At 40.2% G+C, this 23,396-nt stretch overlaps 1 protein-coding gene across 2 annotated transcripts; it reads left to right on the top strand.

Annotated features, from left to right (window-relative positions):
* Positions 1–205: 205 nt before the first annotated feature.
* bmp8a (bone morphogenetic protein 8a) lies at positions 206–22,510 on the top strand. 2 transcript variants are annotated; one of them, XM_034093790.2, is made up of 7 exons: positions 206–1,537; positions 8,812–9,004; positions 10,015–10,175; positions 11,093–11,272; positions 19,016–19,095; positions 21,354–21,464; positions 21,861–22,510. In XM_034093790.2, exons 1-7 carry the CDS (start codon positions 1,006–1,008, stop codon positions 22,008–22,010), a joined length of 1,407 nt encoding a protein of 468 aa, XP_033949681.1. In that variant the 5' UTR covers positions 206–1,005; the 3' UTR covers positions 22,011–22,510. The 2 variants fall into 2 exon arrangements, with proteins under 2 accessions (XP_033949681.1, XP_033949682.1); XM_034093791.2 differs by having other exon boundaries at positions 10,015–10,163.
* Positions 22,511–23,396: the final 886 nt, after the last annotated feature.

The following is a 23,396-nucleotide window of genomic DNA, read 5'->3' on the forward strand; positions in this document are numbered from 1 at the left end:
GATGAGGTCTCACTGGGAGACCACTGGGAGACCACTGGGAGGGGTGAGGATGGGATGTAGGTTTAAAGACTTGAAAAAGACCGAGAGGCGGAGGCTAGGAAGGAAACTCCCTCCTGGTTATGAACAACTGTAACACTCTCTGAGCCTCATACACAGGACACACTCCCTGCTGCTCAGATCAGATGCTGTGAGAGTGTGCACAAGAGCTACAAGAGACCTCTGGCCGTGGACAAGGATTAAAATCAGGAAACAATTTTCTGGAGCTTTTTTATAAACTGGATTAAGAGAGACATCTGGAGATGTGTGGGTGGGGAGTCGTCTTGAATGGATGATGAAGTACCCAAGGAGGACTGGATAAAAGCTTCCAGCAGTGAATGATGACTCCCATGAGGTATCTAGTTGATCGTTGACTAACTGCAAGTGTGAACTTTATTTCCTTGGGAGGCAATGGAGGGTTGGAAGCAGATCTGATGACACAGCTCTCAGATTTCACTCCAATCTCTGGGGCACCTGCTCATCACTGAAATTGCTTTCCATCCTCCAAGTTTACAACTTCAAAGCTAAGACCAATCTTCCACAGGGGCATAGTTTGTCTGTATTCAAAACACATTGTGGAACCTTGTAATTATGCCCTCACTCTCATTATCTCTGTTTCTTCTGTTGCACGACTGCAAGGTGAGGGAGAAGTGGATCAGAGGGTGAGGAGATTTTTTTCTCTTCAAGATTAGAGAAGGTAGCCGAGGGAGAGAGGAAGGCAAAAAGGGGGGAGGGAGAGATAAACAGAGGGAGCTTAAGGCGGTAAACACGTCCTGTCCAGAGCCAGCTCTCCTCTAAACACATCAGGCATAAATCAGCATCTGTCTGGAACAGGAGGACAAACTAAAGCGAGTTACAAACACTATTGCTGTCAGTCTGGAAACACTGAAGGGAAGATAAACTGAATAAAGTAAAAAAGAAGCGGATTATTTATACTTTATAAATCTAGATTTGCCAGCCACCACAGCCATGGACTCAGACGTCTCCCACAGCTTCCCTTGTCTTTGCAGCAAGAGGAAACAGCAGCACTTGAGCAGAAGCAGCAGCAGATTATTTTACAGACCCCATCAGCCTCTCCTCCACCCCAGGACCCTGCTGCTGCTGCCCCTGCTGCTCCTGCTCGGCCTCTCCCTGTGGAGCCAGCAGGCTGAGGCCCTGGTCCACTCCAGCTTCAGAAGGCTCAGCGGCCGAGAGAAGAAGGAGATGCAGAAGGAGATCTTGTCCATCTTAGGTCTACCAGGGCGACCAAGACCTCACCCCCCGCTGCGACCGCCCTCCTCCGCGCCACTATTCATGCTCGACCTGTACCACGCCATGTCTGCTGATGGGGAGGATGAAAGGAATGAAATTATTGTGAACGGACCCGGCATGGGGAGGTTTGGAGGGGCAGAGAGGTTGGTTCAGGTCAGCCACGCCGTCCTGCCGACCCTCAGCACCCACCAACCCCCACTGGGCACGGTGGTAAGCGAGGCTGACACGGTGATGAGCTTCGTCAACCTGGGTGAGTAAACTGTGACCTCATACCTGGAGGTAATGCCTGGGGAAAGAGCCATTCAGGAAGTGAGGCAGTTGGCATTCCTGGGCAATCTTTAAAAATGTCATAGTTTGTACTGCATATTAATCTGTATGTGGCTACTGCTTACTGCCTACTAACCAGTGGTGTAAAGTCACTAAGCACATTAACTCAAGTACTGAATAGTACCATTTTGAGGAACTTGTATTTTACTTAAGTATTTATATTTAATTCTACTTCTACTCCACTACAATTCAGAGGTAAATCGTGTACTTTTACTCCACTACATTTATTTTGTACTTTTATTTACTTTGCAGATTTGAGTTATATCAGACTTTAGTTACACCTGGAGTATGCACAAGCTACCCTGCAGTATACAAAGTCATTAAAACTAACTTTGATAATACTTTAATACATAAATAATTATAATCAAACATATCATATATATTATTCTGAAATGGACCAATCTGCATAATGAGTACTTTTACTTTTGGTACTTTTACTTGAGTAACCTTTTAAATGCAGGACGTGTTCTTGTAACAGAGTATCTCTACATTACATTACATTGCATTTAGCTGACGCTTTTATCCAAAGCGACTTACAATACAGTAAGTGCATTCGACCAACAAGATACAAAGTTGAAGAAAACAGAATCATATAAGTACATCAAGCTTCATAGAGCTAAAACATTTCAAGTGCTACTCAACTGGCTTTAGATAAGCCAGTCCTTTATTAGTATATAAGTGCTTTGTTATTAATTCTATCGCTCGAGGTGGAGTCGAAAGAGATGAGTTTTCAGTCTGCGCCGGAAGGTGTGTAAGCTATCTGATGTCAATGGGGAGCTCATTCCACCATTTTGGAGCCAGGATAGCAAACCCACGTGTTTTTGCTGATGGGAACTTGGGTCCCCCTCGCAGCGAGGGTGCAGCGAGCCGTTTGGCTGATGCAGAGCGGAGTGCACGTGCTGGGGTGTACGGTTTAACCATGTCCTGGATGTAGGAAGGGCCAGATCCATTCGCAGCATGGTACGCAAGTACCAGTGTCTTGAAGTGGATTCTAGCAGTTACCGGAAGCCAGTGGAGGGAGCGGAGGAGCGGCGTGGTGTGGGAACATTTAGGAAGGTTGAAGACCAGGCGAGCAGCTGCATTCTGGATGAGCTGCAGAGGTCCGATGGCGCATGCAGGTAGACCAGCCAGGAGGGAGTTGCAGTAGTCTAGGCGTGAGGTGACAAGAGCCTGGACCAGAACCTGCGTCGATTTCTGGGTCAGCTGGGGACGCATCCTCCTGATGTTGTAAAGCGTGTATCTGCAGCAGCGGGTTGTAGCAGCGATGTTTGCAGTGAAGGACAGGTTGTTATCTAGGATCACACCCAGATTCCTTGCAGTCTGAGTCGGGGAAACAACAGAGGTGCCGATGTTGATAGTTAGGTCAAGAGTGAGACAATATTTTCCCGGAAGGAAAAGCAGTTCAGTCTTGTCAAGGTTGAGCTTGAGATGATGAGCGGACATCCACTGAGCGATGTCAGCTAGACAAGCAGAGATGCGTGCGATGACCTTGGTCTCTGAGCGGGGAAAGGACAGAATTAATTGGGTGTCGTCAGCGTAGCAGTGGTATGGGAAACCATGCGGGCTAATGACAGATCCGAGCGAGTTTGTGTACAAGGAGAAGAAGAGGGGACCAAGGACAGAGCCCTGAGGGACCCCTGTAGTTAATTGACAAGGGTCAGACTCGGACCCTCTCCGACCTCCGGTGCGGTCTTTGAGGTATGAGGTGATGAGGGAAAGTGCAGAGCCTGAAACTCCAAGTTCTTGGAGAGTGCGAAGGAGGATCTGATGATTCACCGTGTCGAATGCAGCTGACAGGTCCAAAAGGATGATGACAGAGGAGAGGGATGCTGCTTTGGCAGTGTGCAGTTCCTCAGTGACAGCAAGGAGGGCCGTTTCTGTGGAGTGACCTGCCTTGAAACCAGACTGGTGCGGATCCAGAAGGTTGTTCTGATGGAGATAACAGGAGAGTTGTTTAAAGATAGCGCGTTCAAGTGTTTTAGACAGGAACGGGAGGAGAGAGACAGGCCTGTAGTTTATAACATCAGACAGGTCGAGAGTGGGTTTCTTTAGGAGAGGGTTTACTCTTGCCTCCTTGAGACTGTTTGGAAAGTGACCAGAAGTTAGAGAAGTGTTGATGAAATGGGTGAGAAACGGTAGAATATCAGGAGCGATAGTCTGAAGGAGGTTTGAGGGGATAGGGTCCAGAGGACAGGTGGTAGGGCGGGCAGAGGTAATGAGGGTAACACTCTGGTACTTCTACTTTTACTCAAGTACAAGATCTGAGTACTTCTCTCACCTCTATTACTAACAGATGTTCAAGTATTCTGTTACCAGCGGACTGTTTACACTGAAGTTAGCTTTAGCAAAACATCTTCTATGAATCAGCCGACTGCATCAATCACTTCGTTACGGTCCAAGCTACAGTTAAAAAAAAACTGTTAATTACTCAACATTATTTATTTCAAATTTAAATAATTCAAGGAATATTTCAAGGAAAATGTAAACCATCAAATATTTTATTGTTGGATATTTATTTTCTTCAGTATATATAAGTGAGCTGTCAAACCTTTCCCTCTTTACTGTACCTTAATGACGCTCACTATCACTCCATAGTCTTGCTGTCTGACTGAAGAGCCCCACATTTGGGGGGATTGAGTATGTCTAGTAAACTCAGATATCATACTCGGCAATTATTTTGAACGAACTTCACATCGCACTTTATATTCCATTTGAAGTAATGCGTAGCATGAGTTGTACTTGTAATTCAATTTTAAGCATACTCTATGATTTTACTTCACTTCATTTCACAGGAAAAACACTATACTTTTTTTTATTAAACTTCATTATCAGCTGGAGTTATGAGTTCAGTTTGATGTTAAGATTCTACAGAAAAAACATACATGGGTTGCAAAATATTGGATGCTACAACAACTAGTATAATGCATAACATATAGTTGTAAAAATAAGTTCCACCTTGACCAGCTGAAACATTAAAGTAAATAAATAAAAGAGGCGAGGACGGAGCCAGCAAGCGACTAGTTTAGCTTAGCATTTATCCTGTTAAGCAGCTAGCTGTTTGTAGCTCTGTTTGAAGGTTAACATAAGCAACCTGCCAGCATTTCGAAAGCTCTTTTATTTATTGTTTTGTTTGTTGAATATATCCAAAAATCGCCGAACCTTGTAGTTTAAGAGCGTGGCTATACCTATTTTCCTGCTATAACTTGGCCGGAGGCGACCAACCACAGACAAACACATAACCCTATGTAAAACCACACATGTTGTTTTTACATTTCTGTTTGGGTACAGATAAAATAAACCAAATGTAACATGCAAATGACTATGCTTTAGAAATGGTGGTAGGCAAATGTAGTTTCCTTAGGAGAGGCTAGCTGGCATCGCGTGTTTCTAATGTTTATGCTAAACTATAGGATAAATGGCTACTAGCTTTATATTTTCCAACATACATGAGAGTGGTATCAATCTTCTATTGTAGCTTTTGGCAAGCAAGCAAAAACTGTAGTTTAAATATGGAAAACTACTTCCTAGAAACATCATCAGTATTGAATTAGCAGTTTGACTCCACAGTTCCGCTACCAAAGGGCAACTTTATGAGGATGAAATTACACCTTGTGAACTTGATGACACTGACTCTGTCATCTGCTACCGTTTCAGTTTCCTCGCTTTGAAAATGCCCACAAACATTCACCCCTACAGAGAGGATAAAACCAATGCCAGTAGGGATGAACTATATTGGTAGGTTTCCGTTTCCACCCAGCATTCCACCACCCTCGCTGCTGCGGCAAACTACGCATCGCTAATCTTTCATCCTGTTGAGTGGTCAAATGATAATATACAAGCTGTCTCAGAAACATTACTATAAGACATACATGAATATAATGATATATATGCTTCCCTAAATATATTATAAATAATGTTGAACACCCAGATCCTGGGACTGTTTTGGTTTCCGTCCAAAGCTCCCAGCAGCCCGACTGATGCCTATCTGTCATGGCATAACAAAATTAAACATCCTTGTCTCAATGGCTTCCTTCCTCCAGCTCTTTAGGAATTGGATGGTGATCTCCACCCAGTTGCCGTGGGAAACATCTCTGTGCTCGGTGTCTCTAATGAGCATCAAATGAAGGGTTTCCTTTTTCTGAAATCCTCTTCTGTTTTGGAGAAGAAAATGCAGGCCTTAAATTAATCAGTCAACACTTCGCAGTGCATTTCATCCTCCTAACTGAACGATATTGTAAACAAAGGTGACTCACGCCTTCAATAAAAGCCCACAGCGCACGCCAGGGTTTCCCTTCAGACGGTGGAGCTTTGTACAGTTCTACAGAAGTGTGGCTGAACACATCACAGAGACTCGAGGACATGAGATGCATCTACAAGGTTAATTGTGTCTTTGCATATAACTTGCATTCATAGTCATTGAAAATATGTTTGTTATCTGACTTGTATGCAGTGGTTATACAGATAATTGACTAAGGTAAATGTAGCAATACTCTAATGTAAAAAATGCTCTGTTACAAGTCCTACAATTTTAGCATAAGCGTCACTTTAAGTATCAACAGTAAAGGTACTCAAGATTCAGAAAGGCCCATTTCAAATGTATTTGATATATAACATCAGCATTGATGCATAACTGTTAATATCACCTGAGGGTTTCATCTGGTGAAGATGGAGCTTATTTCAATAACTTCATAAACTGCTGGGTAGCAAGAACTCAAAAATATTAACTAACATATTTGTTGATTTACGTATTTTATTAATAACTATATCTGCAATCTAGCTAAAGCTGTCACATAAGTATACTGGAAAGCACATTTGACCTCACAAATCTGGAGATGTAGAAGTATAAAGTGATATAAATTGAAAATGTAAAAGCACATTACTTGAGTTAAAAGAACTTGGAAACATTCCACCACTGCTCAGATGGTCCCAACTGTAGTTTTCCATAGAGCTTTTGCACTTGTTGAATGATATTCTGCAGATATGCTTTATAAAGTTTATTTTTCTGTCACGAATGGGGTGAAGCCTGCGAGCTAGTTCAGTCAGTCAACTCGAGCACTTGTGCTGCATTCATACATAACGCCCCTTGCCTTTCTACAACCAACCAAACAGAGTCTCCTAATATGCCGCTCTATTTAACCTGCCAGATCTCTCTCTATGCTTTGCTTGCTGCCCCACCACCACCCCAGCTTCCAGCTGTAGGCTCGGGGAGTTAGTTATTTAATCATCACTCATCGTGCTATGTATATCTGTGGAGTGATGAGGCCCGAGCCTAGACGCCAAACTCAACTATATGCTGCTTCTAATAAACATGTTAAAGAAACACGTGAGTTGTCTGCCTGAAATGTAATCAGTGTGTGTAGTTCATGTAAGTTGAATCAAACAGGCATGTGTGTGTGTTCCTACGCATATGTAATGGTAAGACACAGCTGGTTAGAATTAAAGGCCCGCTGACACACACCGAGCAAAAAAAAAAAGGAAACTGTCCGAAGCGAGTTGAAAATACTGCTGTGGAGGGAGCGACTCTAAAAATACCAAGAGGGCTGCAATTAGTGGTGTGTGTGCTGAGCAGCTGCTGTGGTTCAGAGCACTAAGTGTCTCTAATTACTGCTGTGTGTATGTGTGTGTGTCCTGATATGAGCACGCCCAAACCATCAGGGATGTCCTGTCTTTAGTATCTCTATTAACCATTCAGTGTGTGTGTGTGTGTGTGTGTGTGTGTGTGTGTGTGTGTGTGTGTGTGTGTGTGTGTGTGTGTGTGTGTGTGTGTGTGTGTGTGTGTGTGTGTGTGTGTGTGTATATGTGCGTGTGTGTGTGTGTACAAACCCCAGTGCCCATAGAAGCCTTTCGTGTCCCTGGGGGGTTCCACAAGGACACACACACTGCATGGCTTCATATTTATAATGGGTGTAGGATGGTGTGCGTTTGCCAGCACTCTTCTGGATCTCCATATTTTTCTTTAACAGAGGCCACATGAAGTTGAACATCACACGTTCTCTAATCTGTCAAACAGCAGCCGTTGAGGTGCCTTTATGAAAGACACTGCACCTTCATACGGTTCAGTGAAGTGGAAGACTGGTAGAAGAAGCATTTCAAAAAGTGACTTCAGTAAAGTATCCAAACTTCACTGTAGAAATACTCTAAGTCATTCATTCAATATCTTTATTTGTATTGGTAACAGGGGCAAAATCCCCACGCTAAACTTAACTTACACTCTATGTTAACTAAATATATTAGATATCTCCTCACAAAAAATAAAAAAGCTGAATGTGTATTCCCCAAAATGTGTAACTATTCTTTTAAGTATTTCCATTTTATGCTTCAAAATAATTCTGAAATAAATATTGTTGTTTTTACTCCACTAAATGTTTCCTGATATCTAAGTGAACTTACTAAATGATCTCATAATGTTTTGATGGTTAAGAATGAACGACACAGTACACAGTATGCTTTGAAGTATATCATTTACGACCCCTTTTGAAGTACTTTTCAATCATTGTATTGCCAGTTTTTCTGAAGTAATGGAGGAATACTCATCCTTCCTCTGTGTCATTGACTCATCTCCCGGTGATGTCACCTCCTCCACACCTTCACTCTGTTACTCTCTGTCTCCAGTGTCCTCTTCCATCTGTTTCAAACTAAGACTTTCCCCTTTCGGTTTCCTCTCACGCCTCTTGTGTCTCTTCTGACACATTTGATCAACAACAAAACTTCCCACCTGATCTTTCTGACTTGTATTTATCCCTGCTTTTTTATAGATGTATTTGTAGGGTGGATTTTAAAGACAGTCTGACTTTTTATTTAATGACCAGTGACCACATTATTAATCTATTAGTCTTTGTATGAATGTCATTGTTCACCAGGTCTCTGTCTGTTTTGAATAATTAAGCACTACATGTTTAAAAAGTACAACACATATAAATATGTTTTCTTATTTTTATTTCATTTATTTGATCAGCCACACACTGAGGGTGAGGGTTCATACTATTATTGTTTTGAGCAGTATAACATGTTATACTGGCCAATCTAGATAAAGTGAACTGTTGGTACATGTTATCTTGAGTGTTTTTGTACATTTTTGTATACAAATGTGTTTTACATTATGATGCAGTGTTTAGTTATGTGGACCCCATTAAGAGTAGTTGCTATATATGCCTATTGATACATAGTAAGTACGATAATGTGTCTCTGCCTCTGCAGTGGAGCAGGAGCGAGACCTCCTGCAGCCTCGTCCGTACTGGAAGGAGTTTCGCTTCGACCTGACGCCCCTCCCTCAGGGGGAGACGGTGACGGCAGCAGAGTTTAGGATCTATAAGACCCTGACGATGGGCCAGAGGGCCAACCGGACCCTGCACATCTCCGTCTACGAGATCCAGAGAGACAACAGACACAGGTGAACACTGACAGGGAACTTTTTGCTGCATAAAAAATAGAGAGAATGTTCTCTTGATGCCTTTAATTCATTTTTGTGACGGCACCTTCGTAAGCTTTTAAATCCATGCCTTTGACGACTAGGTGTACTTTCACAGTGTTGTAATCGTACTTAAGTTAAGGATCTGAATACATCTTTCACCATGGCACAGGTGTATGCTTACCTTTGTTTCTGTAGCAATCTAGGATCTACTCTTAAAAGTTCTGGACTCCTCTTTATATTAAGATTATTTTTAAGTATTAAACTCTAATCATTAATAATATTGCCTGATTTTAGGAGTTAAAGGTCTCTTATCATGCAAAATGCATTTTTTGATGTCTTTCTTATACATAAATATGTGTCCCCGGTGTGTCAGGGAACTGATAAAGTGTCAGAAAACAAAATCCTCTCTCTTTTCCTCCATACCCAAATCTCTAAAAACGAGGGTACAACGGATATGACGTAATATCGGCAATGTGGGCTGGCTTTACACCCACGGCCTATCAGAAACGTCACTATCAGAAACAATGCGCGAGGTGTTTTGGGCGTAATATGGTCTTTTTACATTAGCAAGCATCGCTAGCACTCAGAGCTAACTTGTACTGGAGAGAGTGTGTAAAAAGCAGGAAATAAAGAAAGGAACTCACCTTGTGGTAAACCCGCAAGAAAATAAGCATTTGAGCTCCATACTGTTTCAGAAATAATCCTTCAGCATTTAGCTGCATCTGAGCAGAGCAGACAGCTCGTCACAGTGTGGCTGGCTGCTGCTCAAAAGGGCTGAAATAGAGGGATATGAGGGATGTCTAAAATGCATGATCTGTTTGGTGTTTTGAGCAAAACACATCATAGACATGTTTTTTATATATTTGTATATATCTGAAACCCATAATATATGCCGAAAAATAGCAAGATAGGAGATCTATAAGAGGAATGGCTAATATGTCCTTCACTTTCAGCTTTTTAAAAAATCATTGATATTATGTATCTCTCAGAGAGCCGGAGCTGGTGCTGCTGGACATGCAGTCGGTGCCCGCAGGACAGGAGGGCTGGCTGGCCTTCGACGTCACCACGGCCTCCAACAACTGGCTGCTCCACCCGCGCAGCAACCTGGGCATACGTCTGTATGTGGAGACAGAGGAGGGTGAGTGCAAAAGTAAATATTACAACCCTCGCTTAGGTGGTGTAAAGTAATAGATGAGCAAGTACAGCTCAAAAGCAGAGAAGACTGATAAACCTAAGCTAGTATTTCAGTTGGTCAGTTTTACAGCTAAACTCTATTCCGCACATTAGTAGGTCAATTTGATTTAGCGGATGCTTTTATCACAGCAAAAAAGTGCCGGTGCATTTGTTTCAAATGAGTTTAGGTGGTGTAAAGTAATAGATGAGCAAGTACAGCTCAAAAGCAGAGAAGACTGATAAACCTAAGCTAGTATTTCAGTTGGTCAGTTTTACAGCTAAACTCTATTCCGCACATTAGTAGGTCAATTTGATTTAGCGGATGCTTTTATCACAGCAAAAAAGTGCCGGTGCATTTCTTTCAAATGAGTTAAACCTTTATAGTACAACATGTTTTTAAAATCATCATCATTAGTATGAGAACCTTTCTTTTTAATATCAAATAATAATTATCTGAATTTTTATCTTCTTTAACATTATATAGAGACTCATATGAAATGTTATATAAATATCAACCATGAAGTTAAAACACAGGAACACAGAGTGGAGACTGGGCTTTACCTTTTCCAATAATGTACATTTAGTTTTTGTGTTACCAAAAGAATGTATGTTTGGCGCTTCAGATCAAAACCATAACAGATTTCAAAATGCAAGACCAAAAACCATGACTAAAACCATTCAAATGATTAAGCTGTTTGAGATTTGGCCTATCTTTAAGTGCTGCTGTCATTTTTACAAGCCACCAGATGTCACTTCATGAGGCTTCATCAGCCCATCACTATGTGACGTACTCAGCTGGGGATTTACACCCTGATGATTTTAAATGGTTGATTTAAATAGCTCCTACCACTACTACAGACTGAACTTTATTCATATTCCTGTGCCCTCTCCTAGACCGCTCCCTGTCTGCGGGCTGGATCGGGTTGGTGGGCCGCAGGGGCCCCCGCTCCAAGCAGCCCTTCATGGTGACCTTCTTCAGGGAGAATCAGGTCCCGTGTCGCCCGCCACGAGCTGTCAAGCCGCATCCTCGCAGGAAGAAACCCAAATACGACCTCCCAGTTCCCAGCATTCAAAGTGAGCGTCCAGAAGCAAATCAGCAGACAATGAAAATAGAGATAGACATTGTTTAAACTAAAGTAGAAACGTTATACATGTATTGATTTAAAGGTGGGGTAGGTACATAATGGAATCCACTGAATGCTGAGATTTTTTTGATGAGAAATAAAAAAATAACAGACCAAAATAAGATTAAAAATAAATGTACTACAATTTCTTATTTGCATTAGCTTTAAAGGTGGGGTAGGTAAGTTTCAGAAACCGGCTCGAGATACACTTTTTGTTATATTCCATGGAATGCTCTTAACATCCCGATAGCAATGAATATCTGAAGTGCTTTGACAAAAAATCCATAAAAAAATTTCATTTGTGGAAGCCGTAGTACTGTAAAAAGTACAACCAATCCGGGCCGGCTAAACGGATTGGATGGCCTACCTGCCTGTCAGCCTTCCATCGGGGCACAAACTTATCTCGTGCCCTCATTGGTCATGTGCGCCTTCGTGTGTGTTGGAGGAGGGGCTCTATAAGGAAGTGGCAGATTTTCTCCGGTTGTGTATTTTCAAATTCTAGCGATCTCGAGCCGGTTTCTCAAATGTACCTACCCCACCTTTAAAGGTAGGGTAATGGAGAAACCAGCTCGAGTGCGCTAGAATTTGAAAGTACGCAGCAGATTAAAATCTGCCCCTCCCTTCAGATTTCCAACACACACGAACGCGCACATGACCAATGAGGGAACGAGATAAATTTGTGCACAGATGGAAGGCTGACAGGCAGGTAGGCCATCCAGTTATTTTAGCCGGGCCGGCTCAGACCAATCGGTCGTGCTTTTTACAGCGCCACGGCTTCCACAGATTAAATGTTTGTATATATTTAGTGTCAAAGCATTTCATGTATTCATTGCTATCGGGATGTTAACCTCTTAAGCCCTGAGCCTGTTTTTCAGGTTTCAGGCTCGAAAATGCCACTAACACAACGAAGACTATATCTTCACTTCTAAAAGGGGTAAATTAATAATCTTTTCTCTCAAAGCAAGGTTACATCTGTGAGTTGGATGTAGAAGTGTCAGAATCTATATAGATGTTTTTATTTTAAAGTAAATTCAGATGGAACACAGTAAAAACATGTAAATTCTAATGTCCGCCTAAATAAAAAACATTACTTATAGTGAAAACCACCCTTGAACGATGGGTTAGTAGACTAAAAGCTTTAGGAATCCAAACTATAACATATAATAAGTACCCTGTATCAAGATTGATGCAAAACAAGTGAAATTTGACCTTTTTAGAGGTTTAGAAAAATAAAGTCCAGGCAGACTCACCTCTGGGTAATTTGGGAACCATCAGTTCCATTTGAACTTTTTCACTGTAAAAATCATTTTATTACTTTGAATTATCACTATAGGTATTCATTCCATCCAAATACAACTGTTGTGAAAAAAACAAAAAACAAAACATACTCTGTTATCCTCTTAGGCCCCACGGACCCAAAATCGCGTCATTTGCAGGAAACAACGTCTAAGGAACCTTAATATTTAATAAACTATGAATATTTTATATCCATATAACGGGAAAAAACTCATTTAACTGATCTTTTTCATTTATTTTTTCAAAAAAAACACACAATGAGTGAGCCTCTGAATTAGCCCAGAGCGAAAAATGCTAACCTATTACTGCACCGAAAATCACTCCTAGCTCCCTTATTACTTATCCTAGCTCTACATCCAACACATTGTTTATGATCGTAAAGACACAGAATCTAACGGTGCCCACCTCAACACTGAAAGATACAAACTTGCGACGTTATCAACAAAAACGTACATCAAAACAAGTGCGCTCGGTACTAACATGCGCTAGGCTAACATGTCTTACCTTCCTCTTTGTCTGGTCTAAACTGGTCTTCAATGGCATTAAAACGATAAAAATGATGATGTAGTTAATCCATAGGTTAATATCCAATGGGGCTGTGTCCCCTTTGAAATGTTCTGATAATCTATAAGCAATAAAACTGCAATTCCGTTATCTGCTGTCCGCTCTGTGCTCCGTGCGCTCTGGGTCCTGCAATTCCTGCTTCCTTCCGTAGTAAACAATAAGTAAAGTCTGCTGCGTAATGTACTAACGCTGGCTGGCATTCTTTATACTTTACGCAGGACCATATCTCTGGAACCCATTGGTCGATTTGGGTGATTTACACCTTTTTCTTAATCCATTACATCCAATAGAATCGATGGGCAGTTCCCAAATCCACATAAACATTACCATTGCGGACGTAATAGAGAAGCAAACGAAGCATATCTGAAAGTACAAGCCTGGACGGCAAAACTTTATACCCAGTAGGCCTATATTGCCATAAATATGATGATGGATTATCAGTAAAAATGTCTACATGACACAAAGACATTGGATTAACCTTGAGCGGCGTTTTTATTCCGTTGAACACCACTTTTGATCACAAATCAAAAAAGGTAAAACGTAATTATTGTAATATTTTTGAAACCAGATGTTGTTTACTTTCTCTTTTCTGGCTGATAGCTCTAGGAATTCGGGGTCGTACAGTGATGACATTACATGTGTGGAATCTGTGGAGTCTCAGCTTTAATCGGATATCTTGTTTGTGCAGTTAAGATAGTAATAAGGCATTTCTACCGTGAGTGCTGTGCAAAAGTCCGTTAGCATTAGTTAGCATTTTTTCGCTCCATGCTAATTCAAAGGCTTGGTATTACTCTTGTGTTTCTTTTATCTAAAAATGGTTCACATTGTCAGTTAGCTGAGTTTCTTACCGTTAAAAGGGTATGGAACATTAATAGTTTCATAAATGTTAAGAAGCCCTGAGACATAGTCTTTTAAAAAAAACGGTGGGAGGGGTCCACTGGGGGGACCCTCGGGCTTAAGAGGTTAAGAGCATTCCATGGAATATAACAAAAAGTGTTTCTGAAGTGAATTACCTACCCCACCTTTCACTCAATAATGTGATTTAATTAAGTTTGATGCTAACATTAGCAACTGTATGCTACTGGTTAGCCACACTGAGTGAGGCTGTAGCAGGGCCCTGTGTTGAATCCAGAGAACATGTGTATTCATGCTATGAACTCAAGTTTCTACTAGTTCATTGGTTGTTTCTGCTTTAAAAATTATCATAGTCACGCTTAATGATTCTCAAAAGATGAACCCAATACCAATATCTCTTAATCTAAAAGGCTAGTTCCAAATCCATTCCCTCAGTGAGGATAAACTATTTTGATTTCAATTTCAGGAAAGAAAGCTAGCTTTACAGCATGTTGAATGTTCCTGAATGTCTTTTTTATTAACATAAAATAAAATGAGATGAAGCTGTGAAAAGCATTGCCATATAATAAAGGAAACATCGTAATTGTTAAAAAAATATATAATTATTTAAAAAAAATGATAATCACTACCAACAAAGGGAACCAGCCAGGCACAGGGGGCACTCCAGGAGGCTGGCATCCCCAGAGGAAGGGGCTCCATCCAGGGATGGCTGGCTGGAGGAGAGTGGCTCTGAGGGCGTGCCGGAGGCAGCGTCCTGGGGGGTCGTGGTGGCGGTGGTCGTTGTGGGAGTAGCAGAGGCTGCAGGGGGTGCTGAGCTCAAGGCAGAAGGGAGAAGCGGTTGTTGTGTGTGGTGATGTTGGTGTAGATGGGATAAAGGGGTGGCTGCTGCTCCTTTGGGACCCCTGGCACCCCGTTTGCTGTGGAAGAGGCTGTGGAAGGAGATGCGGCCGTGGCGTTTGCCAGCCGCACGGCACTTAGGGTTAGGGATGCCGCTCAACGAGGAGTGAGGCGACTCGGAGTCCTTTTCTGATCCCATGATCCCAGAAGAGACCCCCAGGCCCGGGTATTGCCCCCCGAGACACGTTAATGTCTTGCAGAGGGACTCTTAGCTTCACAAAAACACACTCAGTCACAAGGGAGGACTTGTCCGCTGTGAGAACCAAACTGGAATGCAAATTATATCTGAGTTCTTGTTACTACACACACTTACACACAAAACATGTTCTTTTCTTCCTATAAAAAAATACAGTAACACTTAGAAAACCTTAAAACAGACTCATAAAAAGACACGTTGAAATGGACACAGACACATGTAACTCATATATAAATGGATGTTTATTTCTTTAAATATCAGATTATAAATTCACTTCTAAAATCTGTAATAAAACCATTAAAATACATGTTGAAACCTGTATATGAACATGTACGTACACTGCACACACACACACACACACACACACACACACACACACACACACACACACACACACACACACACACACACACACACACACACACACACACACACACACACACACACACACACACACACACACACACACACACACACACACCTCTGAATGAGCACAGTTGAAAAGTGATACTTGTGTTCACGTATGTATAATTACATTATGTGTCCTCGCTATAATTACAGGCTGTGTAAGCTGATGTTAAAGAGTGTGTAAGAAATACTAGACAGCATGCTTTTAAGTTATTTAGTTGCATTTTATTTTTGATTATGTATTTAAGTGTTTGGTTGAAACACCTCAAAAAAGACATTTAAAGGGTTCATTTATTCAATATCCCTTTTCCTTGAAGACGAAAGCAATTTTTTTTGTTTAATTAATGAGATGTTTAAATTAATTGAACGCGGGAAAACCGGAGAAACCCCAACATATTACTATAGTCAGAACACAAACTAAGAAAAGGCTCAGGACAGGGAATCGAACCCTCACTTTCGAGTCCTGTGGACGAAACCTGAACCTGTAAGGCAGGCCTTGATGGCAAACAACATCTTAAATAAGTTTCTTATCTTTAAGTATAAAGGCATTTTTCTTCCTTCAAGGTGAATACAATATAAGACATTTTTTTTTGTTTAATTAATCAGATGTTTAAATTAATTGAACACGGGAAAACCGGAAAATTCTGGAGAAAACCCAACATACATATATAGAAAAACATAGTCAGAAAACAAACTAAGTGAAAACGGGATTGCTGTTGTTTTTGTTTCATTAATTGAACACAGGGAACCCGGAGTACCCGGTGTAAACCTCCAAAAACCCTTTCACTTAAATAATACAAGACCCTTTGCTGCAGACATCTGAGATGGTTCAGCCCTCTGAGGAGAAGAATCTGCAGATTCGGCTACCCTGTCTTGGTGTTGTCGTCAGCCGATATGTGGCGATGCCGGCAATGTGTTTCTCCAGTGCAGGATCCTCTAAGTACAAAGAGCTAAGCACCATTTCCGCGCAGCCGTACACCTTACATAGGTCCCGGAAAATGGCCTTGTCAAGATCTTTCAAGGCCCGAGGTTTGGTACCAAAATCAACCCACTCGATATCGGCCATTGTTTTCTCAAACAGACGACTAACGATGTCATTAACGTTTTCAAGGGCGCAGTCCACTTTAGCTTTCATAAAATCCGCGAAACCAGCCTCTGCAAGGTTATTTTGATGGCCGCTTTTGTTTCCTTGGACGTTTCAACTACTCTCACCGATGTTCGTACCAGTGACTGGCTTTCCTTAAGGGCACTTTGTACTCTATCACTGTGGCCACCAACCTGAGTTTTCCGCCACCACTTCATGAGTACCATGAAATCCCACACTTTGTTTTGCACCTCAATGCGCATCTCCGCATGTGCCACTAATGTGTCAGTGTGGGTTGAGGGCTGAGGAGCCATTGATGTGCGAGGTGCCTGCTTTTTAATTTGTCTTGGGAAAACATCAGGCAATTCATGTTTGAGGAGGTATGAGAGGAGGATATCAGTCAGCTCCTTTGTGAACACAAGGACTCCAGCACTGGGAATAGTGTTAAGACCCTGGAACACACTAATCTGATCTCCAACCTGTGTTTTGTTCCCATCCCTTGGCTGAAGCAGACGATCTACATCATCCATAAGTGACTGCACTGAGGACCTGCTGTCAGCTTTGGAGCCCTTCTGAAATGTAGCCTTCAGTTGTGCAAAAATGCGAAGTATCCATGCTTTTGCAAAGTGTTTCGTAAAAAAGTTCCTTATCTTGCGCTCTATATCTTCCAAAGAAAGTTTGCGCTTATCTGTTCTTTCTGATGTTGGGGTTGCTGCCATCTCCTCGAAACCCTCCAGTCCTTCAGCTATTGCCATTGCAATATTGTCTGCAAGAACTGAACTCTCCTGAGAGCTTTGAGACTGCATAACCCCAGAGTCAGTATCAGACACAGGAGTCAGAAGAGGTCCAATGATCTCTTTCACCTCCTTGTTGATTATGTCCTGGACAGTTTTACTCTTTGCAGAGTCAGAGCTGCCAGGGGATGAGCTTTTCTCTGGGGTCTCAGTCCTTGCACTGTTGCTTGCCCGCCTCATATCTCCGTCATGTTTTGATTCTGCCAGCAACAAGTGTTCTTTTGGTCGAGAGTACAACAATCTCGTCTTGGCGGCAAATTCCTTTAACATTTTGGTGGCATGACCAACCATAGTATTAAGTCTGTTAGGTTGAGTGACATGCTGGCTTATTGCAAACTGTTCAGAGTGCAAAGTGGTGAGGGAAGAGTCGAGACTTCTTGCAACCTCTTTACTGATCAAGATTTTCAAGCGCTCCGAGCTAAAACTCTGCACTCCTTCCTTCAAGCCCAAGACGTCGGCAACACTCTGAGTGAGTGTGGTGCCCATACTTAACACAATACTCTCCTCCGTCACAACAAAATTTGTGTTCACAATACCCTTCAACAAGTGTGAAGTCACAGATGTTACAATGCTTAAAATAAGTTCTGCCAACAAAACTTTAGTTGCGTTATCCGGGGTGCCGATATCTAACAACTGCAACTGTTCTTTAGTTATGCTTTTATAAAAGTTCTCCACCTGGGGACGAACATTATCCACCCTAACCTCCAGTGTGTCCATTGTCTGTGGTGTTCCTTGTCTATCCATGGTATTGTTCCTGAATATTATCGCAGATAATCTTAGAAGTGTTCTGTAAATGTTTGGTATGCGCTGGTGTGTTAAAACTACCGAAAGCGATGTGGAATCTGAATGTGGGTCCTATTTGCAAACTTTTGAGAATGCTGTGATGACATCATTTGGAAATGGCTTTGAACCCAAAGGCATTCCAAAATGCTGTCATCACATTGCTATGATGTCATCATCTGATGAAAGTACAAAAGCAAAAGACTGTTCCGTGTCCCGGTTGCTAGGCAACGGTAGCACCTCATGGAATATTATTCCATTCCATAATATTTTAAAAATAAACATTTTTAGACCATTCAATCTTGTTTCACTGGAAACGTCTAAAACTCAAACATGTACAACTGAATCAGGAGAACTTCAATCTGAGTTGATCAGGCCAAATATCACCAGATATTTGCATTTTACAAGGATTGGGAATTTTACAAAGAGATGTATTGTATCTATTGGGATATTTGAAGTTTCACGATATGGAAATCCTCTGTCATGTGGAGATGGGTTCTTCAAAGGAAAACAGTTTGTCAAATCTATACATCTATTACATTATGCAGATTTCAATTTGGGGTAATATCATTTTTAATTCAATTCAATTCAAATAGCTTTATTGGCATGACCATAATGACATACACTATTGCCAAAGCTTTGTACAAACAAAACCATGGTGACACATGATGTATAATTAGTGGTTTATTAACTTTAAACCTTAACATTACAAAAGAAAAGTTGACTCAAAATATAAAGTCCTATATTGAACCCCTTCACTTTTATTAAATCAAATTACTTACTTTGATGTAACTAAATGTTTTTTTCTTCTCTGTTCAGATCGGAGCCCTGTTAACACCGGAGCTCAGCCCTGTAAAAAACATGAACTCTACGTCAGCTTCAGCGACCTGGGATGGAAGGTCAGCTCTGCATTTCAGTTTTGAGTCTTCATTTATATTTGCGTTCAACTTTTTAGGTCAATTTTCATGCTGCTTTTGAAGAGAAGAAAAACGATTATATATATAAATACTAAGCAAAGCATTTTGAAAATATTCAAATAAGTGACAACGTTTAAGAAATCGAAAAATCTATGAAAAGCCAACAGTATATTGAAATAACAAAAAAGCAGATATATATATCTTCTGAGACCCAGAAAGAAAAGCTTTCAAATTTCCTTTTTTTTTTACATCACACAAGTCTTTAGGGTGGTATTAACATAATGACTAGCAAAATCAAAAAAAAAAAAAATTTATTTTTGTTTTATTGTGTGTCCTTTGTAGAGGACATCGGGTGTTAGTTATGCGAAGCATAGTATACAAACAAAATTAACATACAAGTACATTTAGACAACATTAGAGCACAACAACTCAATGCAACAAATACTGAGCCCTCATTTGTAGTACTCCATCCTTTTTTGAAATGCAGAGATACATCTGACACTTGATGTGGTGTTCCCACTGCATCCGTCTGCCATGAACCCTACAGAAACCTACGTGTTAGTTTTGGCCCATAGTGGACTCCATTTGTGTTGTGTAAAATGGGGGAAATAAAAAGTTAGCAAATCCCCATGTCCTCCTCAGAGGACACTCATAACAACATTTAGTTTTAGGTCAAATCATTATTACACTCCTCTGAAAGTCACTACACTAACTCTTAAGATGTTCCCTTACTATAATTAATTAAAATATTGAACTCACAACACTGGTAATTACAACATTACAAACGTATCATTTATCTTTCTATAAATAGTGCTTGTGTTGATGGACGCCATTTTGAAATACAATGAAATTATCTTTTTCAAAGCCACACCCCCACAAATGTCATAAGTTTGAAAAGCCCAGGATGTCCTCTGTGGAGTACAATTGGACTTAATGCTGTATAACCTCAAAGTAATGGACCAAACCGCAATGTGCTCCACAGAGGACACAAATGAATGGGTGGGTCTCTGGAGGATAGTATAACTTGGAAAAAATCATAAGATTATATAATATATATATCATAAGAACATATAACATATAACATACACATAAGAACATATAAGAACATATAACATACACATTATAGTAATTCGAAATTATCATAAAAAAGACTCACTTCAGAACAAACTACATAGAACATCATGTAACAAATATCATCATAGTATGTTGAAAACATTGGGAAAAAAACCTCATTGTATGGTTTGCTGAAAAGGATAATAGACAAAATAAGATTAGAATTAACTTGTCGTGTTAAACATTTCTGAAAAACCAACGGTAACCTTACTGTCATTCCACAGTGTTCAAATAATGAGACATAAAAATGCAGTATAATATATAGAAAATTAAAAAACAAAAGTATAGTGTGTGTCATTATTTTTGAAAAAACCAACGTGGTATAGTATGTCGAAAATACCATAAAAAATATCTGAAAAATTTACATAATCGAACATTTATCAAAAACAACCTTAAATTCAACTTTATTGTCATCGCACAGAGTACAAGTAATTGAAATGCTATGTTAGCATAAACATCCTAAAACATCGTAGTATGGAATGTTGTAAATACCAGAAAGAAAAACGACATAGTATGTCGAAAATATCATAAAAGTTGACATAGTATAGTTTATTGAACATTTCAGAAAAAAACGACATATAAAATATCATAAACACATCACCCTCATCAAGCTCCACTGGCTCCCCATCCCCCAGAGAATTCAGGACAAGATCCTCCTGATGACGTACAAAGCCCTCCATAACCTGGCCCCATCCTACCTGACTGACCTCCTCCACAGACACACTCCCACCCGCCCCCTCTGCTCTGCTGCTGCCAAGCGCTATATAAGTCTCATGTATTATTATTATTATAAAAACGACATAGTATGTTGAAAAAAATCTGAAAAAACAACATATGTATGTCGAAAATATAATTTAAAAAGGTAGTATAGTTTATTAAAAATATCACTAAAAACCACATAATATAATATGTGGACAATATAATTTTAAAAATAAGTATAGTTTGTAGAAAATACCATATCGGAAAAAACAACATAGTATAGTATGTCGAAAATACTTATCCATGTCTTATTGATAGTTGCCATTCTGATTCTTCCTTGATTGAATCATATTATATAGTGGTGATAGTTCACTAGATAGTTGTGGTGATGTCCCTGCCTGTAACTAGACTCTTGTGGTTCTGCTCAGGACTGGGTCTTGGCCCCCACTGGATACTCAGCCTACTACTGTGACGGAGAGTGCTTTTACCCTCTGGGCTCCTGCATGAACGCCACCAACCACGCGCTCATCCAGCAAGTGGTCAGTACAGCCAACACACACATCGACTTGAAAGTGTATCATTAATTACTTCATACTACAATACTATGAGAAGTAAACATTTGTTCGTATGCTCTAGACGTAATACCCTTTAATGCTGTTTTCTTGAATTGTTATAAAATGTTGTGCCGAGTGTTGGGGATAATTCATATTTAAAAAAGGACTGTACATCAAAACAAAATTGACACTGAGAAGCATTCATTTGACAGCTTTAGTTAAGGGTGACTTTCTAGACCAAGATTGTTATATAGTGTTAATCCTGACCAAAAAATACGTCGCCACAAAACTGAATAAAACATATCAGTCATTAGTTATTTTACCTATGATACATTTAAGGATCAGAGCTTTGGTTAAATACCTGTGTCCTCTCTGCTGCAGGTCCACCTGCTGAAGCCGGACGAGGTTCCTAAAGCGTGCTGCGCCCCCACCAAGCTCAGCCCCATCTCCGTCCTCTTCTACGACGACAACAACAACGTCATCCTCAAAAAACACCGCAACATGGTGGTTAAGACCTGTGGGTGTCTATGAGAGTGGAAAAGGTTCCACATGGAAAGTTATGAGTCAAATTTGTATCAAAATGTACATGGTGGATTATTTCTTTCCAGACATGCACTCTTCCAGCAGTAAATATTTCTGTAAACAAGTTGGATTACAAAGCAAGATAAATCTAATTTAACATATATGTAATACTAGTGTTTGAATTCTGATTTAGTATCAGTGGCTTGTGTGTTTTCAATCCAATCCATTGATTCCAAATCAAAACTTTAGCTTTTTAAATGTTTGTGTCCAAATTGTATGATTGGCCTTTGCACTCAATAGCAGAAACCTTTACCCAACTTGGGAAAGCTACAACTTTTTTGGTTTCTTAACAGCAGTCTTCTCATTGATGGGTTTGAATTGCAGAACATGCTAATTATGACAGTAAACAAGACATTAAAGGACAACAGTACTATTGTTGCAGCTCTAAAGTCTATATAAAGAGAATATGTATAATTGTTTTTGAATTAATAAAATAAGTTCACATTTTCTTTTGACTTATGTTCATTAAAAAAAAGGACTGAACACTTTTAGAGCAGTGCAAATGATGCAATAACATTTCTATTTAGTGATGTGAAAAAGGTATTTCTGTTTTTTTCCTCACAGAAACCAAAAGACAAATTGATTATTAAAATAATAGCTGCAGAACTATACACATTATCTAGTCATACTACACTTTAATGTAATTAATAAAACACACCTTTCATACAGAAAATCTGTCTATCACATTAACATTAATAACATTAATTAATATGCTGGAATCCTGAAGTCAAATGTAAGACCTTTTTTAAGACCCTTTCCACACATTTTAAGACCTCATCGCCACTTGGACTTTTAACCGGTCACATTGGCGACACACTTTACCTCACATTGACTTTATACAGTATGGATTGTCCTTCCTCCTTATCTTCCAACCATTTGGACGCAGACTTGCATTTCCCCATAACGATGTTTAACAACTGGCGTAAACGGACCTCCGCGCGCTATCAAGCAGTGAGCGCGAGAAGTCCTGTTCAGATGACGTCTAACCCAACGGGATGCCATCAATAAACGACACAGAATCTCACTACACACCTACGCCATGATTACATTCAGGCAGACTGTAGAACACAACCTCTTTGGACACTTTATATACTTATTGAAAACAAGCTACTAAATGTAAAACCTTGGAAAATGCCGTTTCATACTTTTTAATAGCCTTGATTTTCACTAACTTGATTGATCAACTTTTAATACTTTTTAAGACCACGCGGACCCCCTGATTGATGACATTGTTCAATTTATTGAAAAGGGTTCAAATTTAAAAAGGACAGTGAAAGCAAATGAGTGAAGTGTTTGACTGTTAGTGAATATATAATGAACAAAAAAGAAAAAATC

The sequence above is a fragment of the Pseudochaenichthys georgianus genome, chromosome 11 (assembly GCF_902827115.2).
Source record: "Pseudochaenichthys georgianus chromosome 11, fPseGeo1.2, whole genome shotgun sequence".
In the NCBI taxonomy this organism is placed as follows: Eukaryota; Metazoa; Chordata; class Actinopteri; order Perciformes; family Channichthyidae; genus Pseudochaenichthys; species Pseudochaenichthys georgianus.